This window comes from Caloenas nicobarica, chromosome Z (genome assembly GCF_036013445.1).
Source record: "Caloenas nicobarica isolate bCalNic1 chromosome Z, bCalNic1.hap1, whole genome shotgun sequence".
In the NCBI taxonomy this organism is placed as follows: domain Eukaryota; kingdom Metazoa; phylum Chordata; class Aves; order Columbiformes; family Columbidae; genus Caloenas; species Caloenas nicobarica.
In genome coordinates, this window is record NC_088284.1 from 84478196 (window position 1) to 84492521 (window position 14326).

At 51.1% G+C, this 14326-nt stretch overlaps 2 protein-coding genes across 2 annotated transcripts; one reads left to right on the top strand and one right to left on the bottom strand.

Moving 5' to 3' along the window:
- The first annotated feature begins 3798 nt into the window (after positions 1-3798).
- On the top strand, positions 3799-5400 carry EMC4 (ER membrane protein complex subunit 4). The gene is made up of 5 exons (XM_065657028.1): positions 3799-3903; positions 3987-4086; positions 4240-4393; positions 5065-5225; positions 5320-5400. The coding sequence occupies exons 1-5, from the start codon at positions 3830-3832 to the stop codon at positions 5353-5355; spliced, it is 525 nt and encodes a 174-aa protein (XP_065513100.1). The 5' UTR covers positions 3799-3829; the 3' UTR covers positions 5356-5400.
- A 6894-nt stretch (positions 5401-12294) lies between these two features.
- Positions 12295-14107, bottom strand: TOMM5 (translocase of outer mitochondrial membrane 5). Its single transcript, XM_065657076.1, has 2 exons — positions 13914-14107; positions 12295-12786 (listed from the first exon to the last, which is right to left on the bottom strand). Exons 1-2 carry the CDS (start codon positions 14032-14034, stop codon positions 12752-12754), a joined length of 156 nt encoding a protein of 51 aa, XP_065513148.1. The 5' UTR covers positions 14035-14107; the 3' UTR covers positions 12295-12751.
- Positions 14108-14326: the final 219 nt, after the last annotated feature.

A 14326-nucleotide genomic window follows, 5' to 3' on the forward strand; every position in this document is an offset into this window, starting at 1 on the left:
TCTCCTTCTCCTTTCTCATTTCGTTCTTTCCTTCTCCTTCTCCTTTCTCATCTCGTTCTTTCCTTCTCCTTTCTCATCTCGTTCTTTCCTTCTCCTTTCTCATCTCGTTCTTTCCTTCTCCTTCTCCTTTCTCATCTCGTTCTTTCCTTCTCCTTCTCCTTCTCCTCCTTCTTCTTCTCCTTCTTCTCCTTCTCCTCCTCCTTCTCCTCCTTCTCCTTCTTCTCCTTCTCCTTCTCCTCCTCCTCCTCCTTTTCCTTCTCCTTCACCCTTATGACTGTTGGGTAAGACTGACAGCTTACTTTTGAAGAGGTATTGGGGCGGGGCAGGGGGAAGTTTCCAGCTCTTCATGACTGGAATCACCACCTCTGGGATGAGAAGGGTGAATTTTAAGAGGATGATTCTGATAAAGCCCTGTGGACCAATGGGATTTCAATAGCTCAGGAAGGAAAATCTTTCTTTCCAGGCATCCTAAGACTCCTGCTACAGTTAATAAAACAGTCCAGAATAACATCTTTTCTTACAGGCTTTTTGCAATTCTGCTTCTGTAAAACATGAACATGAGCAAAAACATGAACAAAATCCTTGGGAAAGTAGCTGAGGACTGAGAATCTCTGAAAATGGCTCTCACATTTTAAATTACTGGGTCATTTAAAGGAATTTGATATATCGTATACACGCACATATATACACACATATTAACAGAATACAGGAAACACTGGTGGTCTTACCTTAATTCTACCTATTAATTCTAGCTAGCTAGCTCTAAAATGTTCTTATTCCCACATTTGAAAGACTGATTTTTGGATTTTAACCAAAAAGCTTGAATAAAAACCTCCTGTAAGACAAGTAAAGAGCTATCCTTCAGTCTCAAATATCTGGATGAAGACAAAAGGGTTGATTTCAGCTGGGATCTTGCAGAAAAATCTGAATTTCATAGCAACTTGGAAGCCAAAAAGCAAGTGCCACAGGGATGCTCTGCTGACCCAGATTGTCTCGGAGCAGTTTTCTCTCATACAAAGAGCCATACAGAACTATGAAAAATAAATCTTAGTTTATTTTGCATGGCAAATACAGCACTTTGGAAATCACTTAATGAGGGCTAAATGAACTGACTCCTGAACATAATTTCTGCAGAACTCCAAAGTTAAAACCTTGGGCATTGATTACTATGAAGCTGTTTTGGTGCAAGTAAATGCAGAACAGTCTTCATGAGTCTGAAGACAATCGATACATCAAGCAAGGAGTTTGACTTGTTTCAAGGCCATTCGCTAAAAATTTGTATGCACATAGTTATCAAAGGTCCTTCTTAAAAAAAACCCAAATAATTAAATTAATTAAAACAATCAAACAAAAAAACCCCACACTAGCATATGTAGTTTTAATGACATTAACTTAACTGTGCTAAGATACCAGAAGGCAAGTATCCATTTTTCAGTACTACATTTGTTTTATGCAGAGCCTTTCCATTCAAACTGTCTCCTAATAAAGCCTCTGAACACCTCAAAATTTCTTCTGCTAAGAAATAAAGCCAAAATAAGTAAATCAGTACCATTTATTACCGATCAACAAAGAGCCATATTGCTGTTAATGAGAAGGAAAAAAAAAAAAAGGGCATTATGATTATAAAACACACTATCAACAGACACGAAAACTAAACTGAAATTTCCTAAAGTTGGGAATAGCTTCCCATAGTTAAGAATGTGTTCCTGTAATTAAGTAAACCATGTACGGTGTTGTTATAATTCTCATAGCCTTTTTTTGCCAAAACTGTTTACCTGGTTCACCCAAGTTTTCCAGTTACTTGATTTCTACCTAAAATGAAACTTTTTTTTTTTTTGAACAAGCATCAAACTTTAAGAGGCTTCTTTTTTAATTTTAGGAATTAAAACCATCCTAAAACTGAGGGTTATTTCAAATAATGCCAGCATCAGACCTCAAACTGGGACAGCTGCAGTCTTCATTGAAGGCCTGATCCTTTGAACAGAAAGCAACATCACAACATTTATGTTGGGAAAAAAACACTTTTTGCAGGCACGCTTTTTTTTAATACAAAAACCATAAAATTTTGCATCCTTGGGGTTTTTCTTCATGATTACACGCTTGGCATCAGCAACATTCTTACTCCAGAATACCTTTTTTAGCAGCAGTTGCAGTAATTCTGACGTTCAAATTAATAACATCCCCTTTTCTGGTTTGTCACTGGATGATTCACACTAAAGCAACATCAGTTGTTTCAAAAAGTGTGAAATAGTGAGCAATGCATGACAACACTAGCAGGCCAATACACCGTAGTTTAAAAAAAAAAGCCAATGAACCACAGGAAAAATACCAGAGTCAGTATCTTCCCACTGAAGATGACTGCAAAAAAGCAGAAAGTCCCCCTTGTTTCAAATTACAACATTAATAATTATGTTCCAGCCCTACAGAGCTTCTCATAAATGAGAAATTTAATAACAACAGAAACTTAATGCCAATTTTTGTTATGATTTGGTTTCATCAGGAAGTTTTCTTCCAAATGCCACGTGGCTCTACTGAAGTACTGCTATTCCTACTACTAATCCATTCTCAAGACTTCTGATTTAAATTGATCTTTTGGGAAAAAAGGGAGGTCAGGTTTCTTGTTGAGATACAGACTGAGGTTTCCTACTAACATCTAGAAATTGCCACATGAATATGCTATCATAAAAGCTAATTAAAAGCAAAAATGTGCTTTTCAAATAAAAATGTTCTTGTTGCTGCAGGTTTTTTTGGTTTGATAATGGAACAGGCTAGACTTTCACATTACTATCCAGCAACTCTACAGTGCAGTATTAGTGTGCAAATATTGCACAAGAGGTCTTTGAAAAAATGAAGTTATTTTCAGTACAGTTTTAAAAATACTAAGTGAGCATTTTTCTCATGTATGCAAAAACTCCTAATAAAGAAAATACTATCAAAAAAACAATCCCAAACAACAATGTACTTTGGGAATCAGAGGCTCAGATAGATTAATTTCATTCTCACCAAACAGCGGGAAAATTGTAGAAGTTACTGCTCAACCCCTAAATAGAATTTCAGATAAATGCAAAGACAAGCATTCCCAGCTTCTGATGTGTTGTGTAAATTATAGGACAATATATTAAACAATGGTCTTGGTAATACTGCCAAATTACTTTGCCTAGTTAAAGAATTTTTTTTCACACATTTAAGACATTGTTAACAGTGGATTAAAAGCCTACACTGTGAAATGATTTCATATAGATTCTTAGTCCACATAAAACTTAGCTTTTTAAATAAATTCCTTTTTTTTTTTTTTTAATGCATGAGTATTTTTGAGAAAAACAGAACTGATTTTAACTGCTGTTCTGCAGGGACTTTGCAGCAAGTGATTTGGTGTCAGTGAACTGCTGCACATTTCTACAAAATGTTTCACAGGAAAGTTTCCAGTAAAAAAACCCGCCAAACCAACCTGTGTGACACATCAGACCCCAGAGTTTACCACACTTTCAAAACTTGGGGTTTACCCAAATTATCCACAGATTTAAGCCCAGACACAGCTGTTCAATTACACGCAGAGACCAAAATTCTGAACCACCGCAAAGGTTTAAATGCTAAAGTTCTTAAGGAACGAACTATGGAACTCTATTAATGCTACCTATCTAGTTCTAAAATGTTCTAAATATGTGTGATATCTGCGGGACACGGGGCAGCCGTAGGCCAGAGGCAGGGCCTTGCTGTGGCGTTGCTATGGAGCACGGCGTTGCTAGGGCGTTGCTAGGAGGCGGGGAGTTCCGGTTGGTTCCTCAGGTGACCCCTCACGTGATCGCCCCTCCATCCGGGCGCTGGCAAGATGGCGGCGGCGGCAGCGGTTCGCGGGCGGCGCTTCAAGTGGTCGCTGGAGCTGGCGGCGGCGCCGGGGGGGCGGTGAGGCCGGGAGGGCGCGGGGGAGGGACCCGAGGGGCCCGGAGGTCCCCCCGGCCTCACCTGTCCCCCTCTTTTCCCCACAGGCCCCGCGGAGCCGCCGAGGGCCGCGGGCCGCTGGGGTTCGCCGAGCGGCAGCTGGGGGAGGGCGGTGTCCACGAGAGCGACAAAATCCTCATGGAGAAGGTGGGCGGGGACACACACACACCCCCGGACGCCCGGGTCCCCCGTTGGGGGGGTTGGTCCCTCTCCCAGATACCCGGGTCCCCTGTGGGGGGTGGTTCCTGGGTCCCCTGTGGGGGGTGTCCCCCCGCACAGCCGTGTCCTCTCTCCCCGCAGCGCTGCTGGGACGTGGCGCTGGCGCCGCTGAAGCAGATCCCCATGAACCTGTTCATCATGTACATGGCCGGCAACACCATCTCCATCTTCCCCGCCATGATGGTCTGCATGATGGGCTGGCGGCCCCTGCAGGCGCTCATGTCGCTCTCTGCCAGTGAGTACGGACCCACCACCCCCCGGGTGTCCCCGGACACCCCTGCAGCACGACAGCCACCCCCTGCCCCGTGGCCGTCCCTACAACAGCCCCGCTGTGCATGTGCCCCGCAACAATCACACGCTTGTCAGTTGCCCTCACATGTCCCTCAGCAGTTGCTCCTTTGACAGCCACCCCCACATGTCCCCAAACAGTCACCCCTGCGTCAGCTGTCACCAACAGCCACCCTCAGGTCACTTGCCCCCATGCACCCCCTTACAGTCATTCATATGACAGCCACCCCACCCTGGTCACCCCCACATGTCCCCCAACAACAGTTGCCCCTGTGACAGCCACCCCTGTGACAGCCACCCACAGATCAGCTGCCCCATGTGTCCCCAAACAGTCACCCCTGTGTCAGCTGTCACCAACAGCCACCCCCAGCTCACTCATCCCCATGCACCCCCTACAACCATCCCTGTGAGAGTCACCCCACCTTGGTCACCCCTGCATGTCCCTCAACAGCCACCCCTGTGGCAGTCACCTCCACATCAGTCACCCCCACAGGTCCCCCAACATGCCCCTGTGCCACCCTCCCCCATGACACTCCCCTGCCGCCCATCACCACCCCACTCCCCCACGGTGCCAGGCACACAGGTGACAGTGACACTCCTGCCCCCTTGTCCCCACAGCCCTGAAGGCGCTGGAGAGCTCAAGCCGCCGGGCACTGCAGGGACTGGTGTTCCTAGTGGGCAACGGGCTGGGTCTGGCGCTGGCCCTCTACAAGTGCCAGGCCATGGGGTTGCTGCCCACCCGCCCCTCTGACTGGCTGGCCTTCGTCACCCCTCCACAGGTATGTCACCACGTCCCCCGGACGCCGGGGTTCCCTGACCCACACGCTGGGGTCCCCCCCCCTCACCCCTTTCTCTCTCTCTCTCCCCTTGCAGCGGATGGAGTTCACTGGGGGGGGCCTGATCCTGTGACCCTGCGTGACCCCCAATAAAGGTGATGGCAGGATGGTGACTTCATTTCTGGGGGGACCTTCTTGGGACCTGGGGGTCCTGGTGGACAGCAGGATGACCATGAGCCAGCACTGTGCCCTTGTGGCCAAGAAGGCCAATGGCATCCTGGGGTGTATTAGAAGGGGTGTGGTTAGTAGGTCGAGAGAGGTTCTCCTTCCCCTCTACTCTGCCCTGGTGAGACCTCATCTGGAATATTGTGTCCAGTTCTGGGCCCCTCAGTTCAAGAAGGACAGGGAACTGCTGGAGAGAGTCCAGCGCAGGGCCACGAAGATGCTGAAGGGAGTGGAGCATCTCCCTTATGAGGAAAGGCTGAGGAGCTGGGGCTCTTGAGCTTGGAGGAGACTGAGGGGTGACCTCATCAATGTTTATAAATATATAAAGGGTGAGTGTCACGAGGATGGAGCCAGGCTCTTCTCAGTGACAACCAACAGTAAGACAAGGGGTAATGGGTTCAAGCTGGAACACAAGAGGTTCCACTTAAATTTGAGAAGAAACTTCTTCTCAGTGAGGGTGACGGAACACTGGAACAGGCTGCCCAGGGAGGCTGTGGAGTCTCCTTCTCTGGAGACATTCAAAACCCGCCTGGACGCCTTCCTGTGTAACCTCACCTAGGTGTTCCTGCCCTGGCAGGTGGATTGGACTAGATGATCTTTCGAGATCCCTTCCAATCCCTAACATTCTGTGATTCTGTGAATTCCCAGGGTTTTGGGGCCCAGGAGGCACCGGGGTGGGTCAGAATTAAAACTGTTTGTTGGTGGTGTTTGCTGGGAATGCTGGGGCCTGTACTGGTGGTGCTGGGGCCCATACCAGGAGTGTCCTGGAACTCTAATGGCAGCCTCAGGGCCCATACTGGGAGCCACAGGGCCCGTACTGGGAGTGCACTGGAAGAGCACTGGAGCTTATACTGGGAGTGCTAGGAGTAGCCTTGGGGTCTGTACTGGGCGCACTGGGGGCCACACTGGAGGTGCACTGGAGCTGCACTCAGAGCCTCAGGGCCCATTCTGGGAGTCATAGGTTGCATACTGGGAACACTGGGAGTGTACTGGAAGCCCTGGGGCCCACACTGGGATCATACTGGGAGACCTGCAGCCCAGGCTGGCACTATACTGGGAACACTGGGGTTCATACTAGGATCTTCAGCTGTAGCTCATGCCAGCATCATACTGGGAGCACTGGGGCCAGACCGGGAGCACTGGGACCAGACTGGGAGCACTGGGGCCAGACTGGCATGGCGTGGGCAAGTCAGTGTGGCGAGTGTGCGGTACTGGGATGTACTGGGTCATACTGGTGTGCTCAGTCCCTATTGCCTGCTCCCGTCTCCACTTTTGCCATTTTGCCCCCATTTTTCCTCAGTATTCTCTGGGTCTGCCCCATTTTGCCCATTTTCACCCCATCTCCTCCTCTTTGTTCTTGGTGTTGCTCCACTTTTTTCCAGGTTTTCCCCCCATTTTTCCCCGTTTTAGTGCCATTTTGGCCCATTCCCCCCATTCTTGCCCCAACCCCCTTAACTGGATACATTTTCCCCATGTTGCCTCATTTTTGCCCTTTTTTCCCTGGTTCTGACCCATTTTGCCTCATTTATGTCCAGTTTCCTCCTTGTTTCCGATTTTCTCCATTTCTCCATTCTCTGTTTTCCATTACTTCCCCTTTTCCGTGTTTCTTCCCCTTTTTCCTGATTTTGTCCCATTTCCACCATTTCTCCCCCCATTCACAAATCACTACCCCACATTTTTCCCCATTTTCCCACAATCTGCCCCCAAGTTTTTCCTCTTTTCCCCTGGATTTTGTGTACTTCTGCCCCATCTCCCCATTTTTCCCCCCCATTTCTCATTTTTCCTGGTTTTGTCCCCACTTTTTGCCCATTTGTGCCCCATTTTTTCCCATTTATTTTTTCCCATTTTCTCCTTTTTCCTTGTTTTTCCCCCCATTTGTTCCCTGTTTTTTTCCACATTCCCCCTATTTTCCCCCAGTTCCCCACCTTTTCCCATTTACCCCTTTCTCCCATTTTCTCCCATTTTTCCTCAGTTTCCCCATCTTTGCCCCCGTTTCTTCCCCCATCCCCCTATTTTCCCAGTTGCCCCCCTTTAACCATTTTTTCTGCATTGTGGGTTTTTTGGTTTTGGTTGGTTGGTTTTGTTTTGTTGTTGTGGTGGCTTTTTCCCATTTTTATTCCGTTTCCCACTGTTTTTCCTGTTATTTTGCTCACATTTTTGTCCCACTCCTTCCCCCATTTCCCATTTTTCCCCGATTCCCCCCGCTTCCCCCCATTTTGCCCATTTTCCCCCCCATTCAGCCACTGCTGTATGTCATGTCCCCTGTCCCCAGCACCCACCAGTAAGCACCAGTACAGACCAGTGCCCACTGGTGCTGCTCTCAGCGTTGCCTCCACCTCCCAGTACAGACCAGGACCCTCCCAGTATGGACCAGTGCCCCCCAGTATGGCCCACTGTCTCCCAGTATGGACCAGTGCCCCCCAGTGTGGTGCAGTGCCTCCCAGTACAGCCCAGTGCCTCGCAGTGCAGTCCCATGTCTTCCAGTGATTCCCAGTGCAGCCCAGCGCCCTGACTCCCAGTACGGCCCAGTGCCTCCCAGTCTGGCCCAGAGCCCCATTCCTGTGTGTCGCTGGGGCTGCGCCAGGGGGCGCCCTCCACACGCACCGGAGGACTGGCGTCATCGGGGGGATCAGATGACGTCACACGCACCGTGTCCCGCCTCCCCAGCGGAGTGTGGCGTCACGGGACGTGTGTCGTGTGACGTGATGATGTCACCGCGACCGCTGTCACCACCGCCCGCCTGTCGCCGTGCGGCACGACGTCACTCCGCGCGGACAGCCCCGCCCCCGCGCGCGCCCATTGGTCAGCCGCCTCTAGGCCCCGCCCACTGAGCCGTGCCGCCCGCTTGGACACACCCACGGGGCCACGCCCCCTCCCCTGCGGCCACGCCCCCGCCTGGCAGCCAACGTCCCCCGGGCCCCACCCCTTAAAGGGCCCGTGCGCACCGGGGGGGTCGCGGCGGCCCCGGGCCGTGGCGGCTCTGAGGGGTGCGGAGACCCCGCCGCCCCCACCCGTGAACGTGACAAGGGGTGGGGTAGGGGTTGTGTCCTTCCCCCACCCCGCTTCGCTCACCAAGGTCAAGGGCGCTGGTGGCGCTGGCACTCGGGGCCACTCGGCACGTTCTGGAGGGGGGATCGTGATCCCCGACCCCTCCCTTGTGCCACCCGCTTGACCCTGGCTTGACCCCAGGCCTCCCTGCGACCCCCCCATGGCCGTCAGGCTGGTTTGGTGCAAATGCCCCCAAAAAGACGCAGAACGGGCCCGGTTCTCAGCGCCGGCTCAGCGCTGTGGCCGTCATGGTCCGTCAGCGGGGCGCGGGGCGGGGCGCGGGGCGGGGCGCGGGGCGGGGCGCGGGGCGGGGCGCGGGGCGGGGCGCGGGGCGGGGCGCGGGGCGGGGCGCGGGGCGGGGCGCGGGGCGGGGCGCGGGGCGGGGCGCGGGGCGCGGGGCGGGGTCACACACCCGCCGCGGGCGGCACTGGCTCCAGCCGTGCTGGTGACACCTCGATTCCAAACCTGTGACAGCTCCGCACGGCCCCCCAGAGAGGTGGTGGATGCCCCATCCCTGGAGACACCCCCGGCCAGGCGGGACGGGGCTCTGAGCAACCTGAGCTGGTGAAGATGTCCCTGCTCATGGCAGGGGTGGCACTGGGGGAGCTGGGGAGGGCCCTGCAACACAAACCATCTGTGATTCTCTGACCAAAGCCGCTGCCACCTCCTGCTGCCTCAGTCCATTCTGCTCTTATTTTCTGTCCTGTTCTTGTGATAAGAGGAACAAAAGTCTTTTAGAAACGCCTAGGCCTAATGTAACAAGACTAGACCTAATGTAACAGGAACCTAATAGAGAAACAATCACTATGTAGAGACTGGACATGAGGCAAAGCGGGATGTCCTCGGTTTGCAAGCTGGACAAGCAGGACGTTCCACTAGATGAAGGAAGAGCTGCGTGAGTCTGGCTGAGCAGCAGCACAAAATGACAGCACACACGCTCAGGAAACCAGGTCAAGAAGCCGACACTGTGCAGGCACCAGCTGCAAAGACACGGGGGCCACTAGAGACCCCTGATGAAGACCCTCGAAAACCAAAGATGGACTTTGGCTAAGGTGGGGTTATGTAAATAGTTTATGTTTAATGCATTCACTAAGTGTTAGAAACACAGGAATACGCGGTTGGAATCTGTGATAAATACCAAGAAGTGCAAATCACACACACGCTCGATTAGAGGAACAATCCTCTGAGCGTCCAGCGCGCTGCAATAGAAGTGCTGCTTTATAGCACTTTCAAAACTGTGTTAAGGAGACTTTTTGCTGACTTTTCAGTACCACGCCCTCTCCTGCATCTGCTAGACCATGTGCAGGCACCGGCATTTTCCCCATTCTCTGCCCTTCTCCCTCGTTTCCCACGTTCGTGTCAAGCACTGTGTCCCCACAGCCCATGTGTCCCTTCTCTGTGCAGAACGACGGACACACGGGATGTCCCATCACACACAGTGGGGTGCGGGCAAAGGTTAAAACTTTTGAATACTCAGCGTGATAACCCGAAGTGAGGCAATCACCCAAGGGGTTCAATCAAATCACCAATTTGCTGCAGACAGTCAGTGGAGTTACAGCAAATAATGGCTTTGTAAAAGCTTGTAACTATATCATAAAACTGTGCAAGACTTTAACAACAAAACTCGCAGGGTATTACTCTTATGGGTCCAGAATAAACTTAGAAAGAGAGAGAGAGGAAAAGGAGAGATAGATTAAGATATCAGAAGAAATAAGTAAGATCTTACCTCTCTGAAGGCCGTTGTTCCAGTGACCTTCGCTGTAGCTGTTGTGGTGCTGGGTGCGATGAAACTTCCTTACTCTGAAACTTCATTAATGCCACACACATACAAAGACCAAAAACACTCAAAAATGTCCCAAGTGAGGAAGTTTTATAACCCAGTCCATCTACATGCAGGTAAGAGACGGCAGCGCGTCTCATCTGCTCACTCCTCATGCTAATTAAGGAGATTGTTCCAGAAATGAGTCAGTGGTCGAAAAATGAGAGGGATGGTCATGGTGCTGACCACAAGTGGGTTGTTTTGTCCGTTTGGGGCAGCTGGTGGTTCCTGATTTCTCCTGGTGGATGATTGTCCACGAGATGACGCATCTTGGTCATCCCAGTTAACCAAGAATGAGGACTGAGGCCTTGATAGACTTCAGAAAGCAGCACTGTTAATTGCCTTTATCTCAAAAATTCATGCCTTTGCCTAAGAGAGACCTTGAAAGAGAAAAAGTGGAGTCAGTGCCTTCACAGCCACCTCCCTTTTCCTGTCCAAAGATGCAAAAAACAGCTGTTTAAGGCATAACATACACTGTTAATGAGTCCTTTGTTTTGCAAAGGATGGGGGGGAAGGAGACCATAAAAAAGAAAATATGCGCATGGTAACATACTGTGAAATTTGGCAAGAATCAGTGGTACATTTGGAACTTCTAGTGAACTGTCCTCATTATGCGCTCATTTTAATAGAAAATCCTATCTCCTTACCAAAGGCCACCCCTGTCCCGGTGAAGATCCTATTTACTGAGCATGTGTAGAAGATTTTATATTTACTGCACCTTTGAGCCAGGGTGAGGAAAGTTTGAACCAATAGACTTTCAAGTAGGTGTAAACATACGTAAATATTAGGAGCCGTCATAGAATGAAAATGTATAAATGTATCATGCGATGGTTTCCTGGTGCGTCAGTATTGCAATCGATCGCCCACCAGCCCTTTCTGTGCAGAACTGTGAATAAAGCAAATACCTTGACCTGGTGTGTGAATTCATGTTTTCACGCTGGGTGAAGACCCCAGGTTTTTGGGACAAGTCCCCTCTGTGCATTCTCGGGGACAAAGCCCCTCGTTGGGTACAAGCGTCTTACGGTGAGGGACGTGTCTGTGGTGGGGACGCAGTGCTGGCAGCAGAGGGCTGAAAACAGGGACTGTTGTTTCAAAATCAGGGTTCTTCACCTGCTGTGCAGCAGCCAAATACACACACAGCATCAATATATTGTATTTCAAGGAATTAAGTACAAGGCTGAGAAATAATTGAGCCTCTCTGGAGATCTGTTGTGGAGCTGATCTACGGGTATCAAGTCAAATCCTGATTTTAAGACTTGGGCAAACAAGAGTAACCCGGAATGGCTGAGAATCCACCTCCTGCTTTAGGAACTCAGCTCAGGAGCGTCTTAAACCAACACATTTGGAAATCGCGAGCCTCACAGCCCACACAACCCCTTTCAGAGGGGACGATCACAGCCCTCCTCACAAAGCAGCTGCTTTTCTGAGCGAATAACCCCAATTTTGACACCAGCGTGAGTGGCACCAGGTAAGAACATTGCAGCCTCTGAGTAAAGTAACGCCCCTGAGCTACCAGGACACAGCAACTGGTGGCAGAAAGAGCTCAGCTCAAGATATGACAAAACACTACAAATACTGGCATGAGGCAGTAGCGGGCACAGTAAAAAGTCTGCCATGAACAAAATTCACCCGGTAGCTCACAGAAGAAATGTGGTGGTGTTCCTGCTTTACTTCACATAATTCCAGACCCAGGAGGTTCTAATTAAGGGGAAATTGGGATCGGCAAGGGGATAAAGCTGAGCCATCCTCCCCCTTTTACTTCTCTGAGTCTTGACTACATGTTCATGTTTCACATCTGAGTTACTACACATTTAACAACCTGGAAAACACACCATTGCTTTGTCTTTTTCACTCAACTGCTTTGCCTCAAGACCAGTCGACTTAAAAGCTGGAGGAGAGACTAAGCTAAAGAGCCAGGGAAATAACACCTCATAAGCTCTAGTCTAAGTGACAATTCTTAGAAATAAATTGCTACCAGACTTAAGTGACACAACTGCTCTTCCATTTATTTCAAATCACACTGCTCGTGAGCTGGACTCATTAAAACTTTGTTTTTTACGCAGACAGGTTCGGTAACGATGGCCGTAGCACGCGGCGGTCGAGAGGCGGCTGCACAACAAAGCAACTTGCTAGTGCGTGACACTTTGTACAACACAGAGATGGACTTTGTTTTGAACAGTACAGAAAACGTTCTGTCCTAAATCACTGCTTGATGACATTGGCGAGCATTCTGTGATCAGAATCCACCAGCGGGGACAACAGACACTTTCCCCGTGCTCCCAACCTCGCTACCGTTACCAGGTCAGACATGCTTAAGTGACACATTTAGAACCATTTAGTATTGGCTGTCTGCCTCTGGCACAACATTTAATTAACAAACAGGGGAAAGCAGCTACAGTCCATTTCATGTTTTCATACACTGAGTCTTCTTCGGTGTTCATATACTGTCCAGCTTCTTCAGGATGAAAGGAGCTGAAAAAGAGAAAATAAAGCACCATGAGCTTAACTCAGCTGAAGAAAACAAGAAGTCTGTGGTGAGTCTGTGATGAAACCGCAGCACATTTATGTGACATCTAAAATATTCAGACTGAGGTGCCACCTCTGCCTCCCACATGGTCCCTGTCCCTTCTCTCCCTGTGTGATTGCTTTAATAGACGAGACAGGGCAATTCAAGGGGGGAAACAGGGGTGTCTGCTGGTGCTGCAGGTCAGAGCCTTGGGCTGGGTCTAGAAAACACCAGGCTGGGGGGAAGAAGGGAATCATAGATGGTTTGGGTTGGCAAGGACATTTAAAGGTCATCCAGTGCCACCCCTGCCATGAGCAGGGACATCTTCACCAGCTCAGGTTGCTCAGAGCCCCGTCCAGCCTGGCCTGGGATGTCTCCAGGGATGGTTCATCCACCACCTCTCTGGCCAACCTGGGACAGGCTCTCACCACCCTCAGGGCCAACAATTTCTCCCTCATGTCCGGCCTGAATCTCCCTCCTTTAGTTGAAAACCATCACTCCCTGTGTTATCACAACAGGCCCCGCTCAAAAGTCTGTCCCCATCTTTCTCATGGGCCCCTTTTAAGCACTGAAAGGCCACACTAAGGTCTCCCTGAAGCTTCTGTTCTCCAGCTGAACACCCCAGCTCTCTCAGCCTGTCCTCCCAGCAGAGCTGTTCCAGCCTCGGATCATTCCTGTGGCTCCTCTGGCCCCTCTCCAGCAGGTCCATGTGTGTCCTGTGCTGAGGACCCAGAGCTGGACCAGCACTGCAGGGGGGTCTCACCAGAGCGGAGCAGAGGGGCAGGATCCCCCCAGACCTGCTGCCCACGGGGCTGGGGATGCAGCCCAGGGCACCATTGGAATAATCACTAAACAGCATTTTTCTGCACTAAACAGCAGAAGCTGCAATTCCCGCACACTAAGGCGCTGCCCACACGGCACAGCCCGGCCCTGCTCCTGCTCCTTCGCGCTCTACAAAGGCACAGAACTCCCGCGTTCGCACAGGCCCGGCTCTGCGGGCACCTCCGGCCCCGGAAGCGCCGCCTGGCCGGGCCTCTCCGGGCCGTCCCGGGGAGCAGGCCCCGCCGGGCCCCCCGCCGCCCCCCGCACTCACTGATCCGCAGCAGCGCGACGTAGATGAGGAAGTTGCGGACGGAGGTGAGCACGTCGCGCCGCATCCTCCTCCGCAGCTCCTCGGGGTCCAGCTTGGGGCCCAGGCCCTCGATGCGGAACATGCCGGCAGCCCCACGCGCGCCCCGCAGCTACGGCGCGCCGGGAGGGACACACATGCGGGGGACGGCGCATGCGCGGGGAGGGCCCGCGAAGCCACCGCCCTCAGCGGGGCGGGTGTTTCCACCCGGAACCGGAAGGAGGGGGTGGTCAGGCTTGGGGACTGAGGGCGGTGTCGTTATAAAGCGGTTCAGGGTCCGGTTACTGTGGAAAAGTGTTCTAATGTTCCGATGTGGTCAATGGGGCAGAGCCCACTTGGAGGCCTGTATCCAGCGGAGTGCCTCAGGAGTCGGTACT

Coding starts and splice junctions, on each gene's coding strand:
- EMC4 (XM_065657028.1), top strand. CDS start 3,830: ATGGCGGCGGCGGCAGCGGTTCGCGGGCGGCGCTTCAAGTGGTCGCTG. Junction 3,904..3,986: donor GCGGCGGCGCCGGGGGGGCG/GTGAGGCCGGGA, acceptor TTTTCCCCACAG/GCCCCGCGGAGCCGCCGAGG. Junction 5,226..5,319: donor CCTTCGTCACCCCTCCACAG/GTATGTCACCAC, acceptor CTCCCCTTGCAG/CGGATGGAGTTCACTGGGGG.
- TOMM5 (XM_065657076.1), bottom strand. CDS start 14,034: ATGTTCCGCATCGAGGGCCTGGGCCCCAAGCTGGACCCCGAGGAGCTG. Junction 12,787..13,913: donor CGTCGCGCTGCTGCGGATCA/GTGAGTGCGGGG, acceptor TCTCTTTTTCAG/CTCCTTTCATCCTGAAGAAG.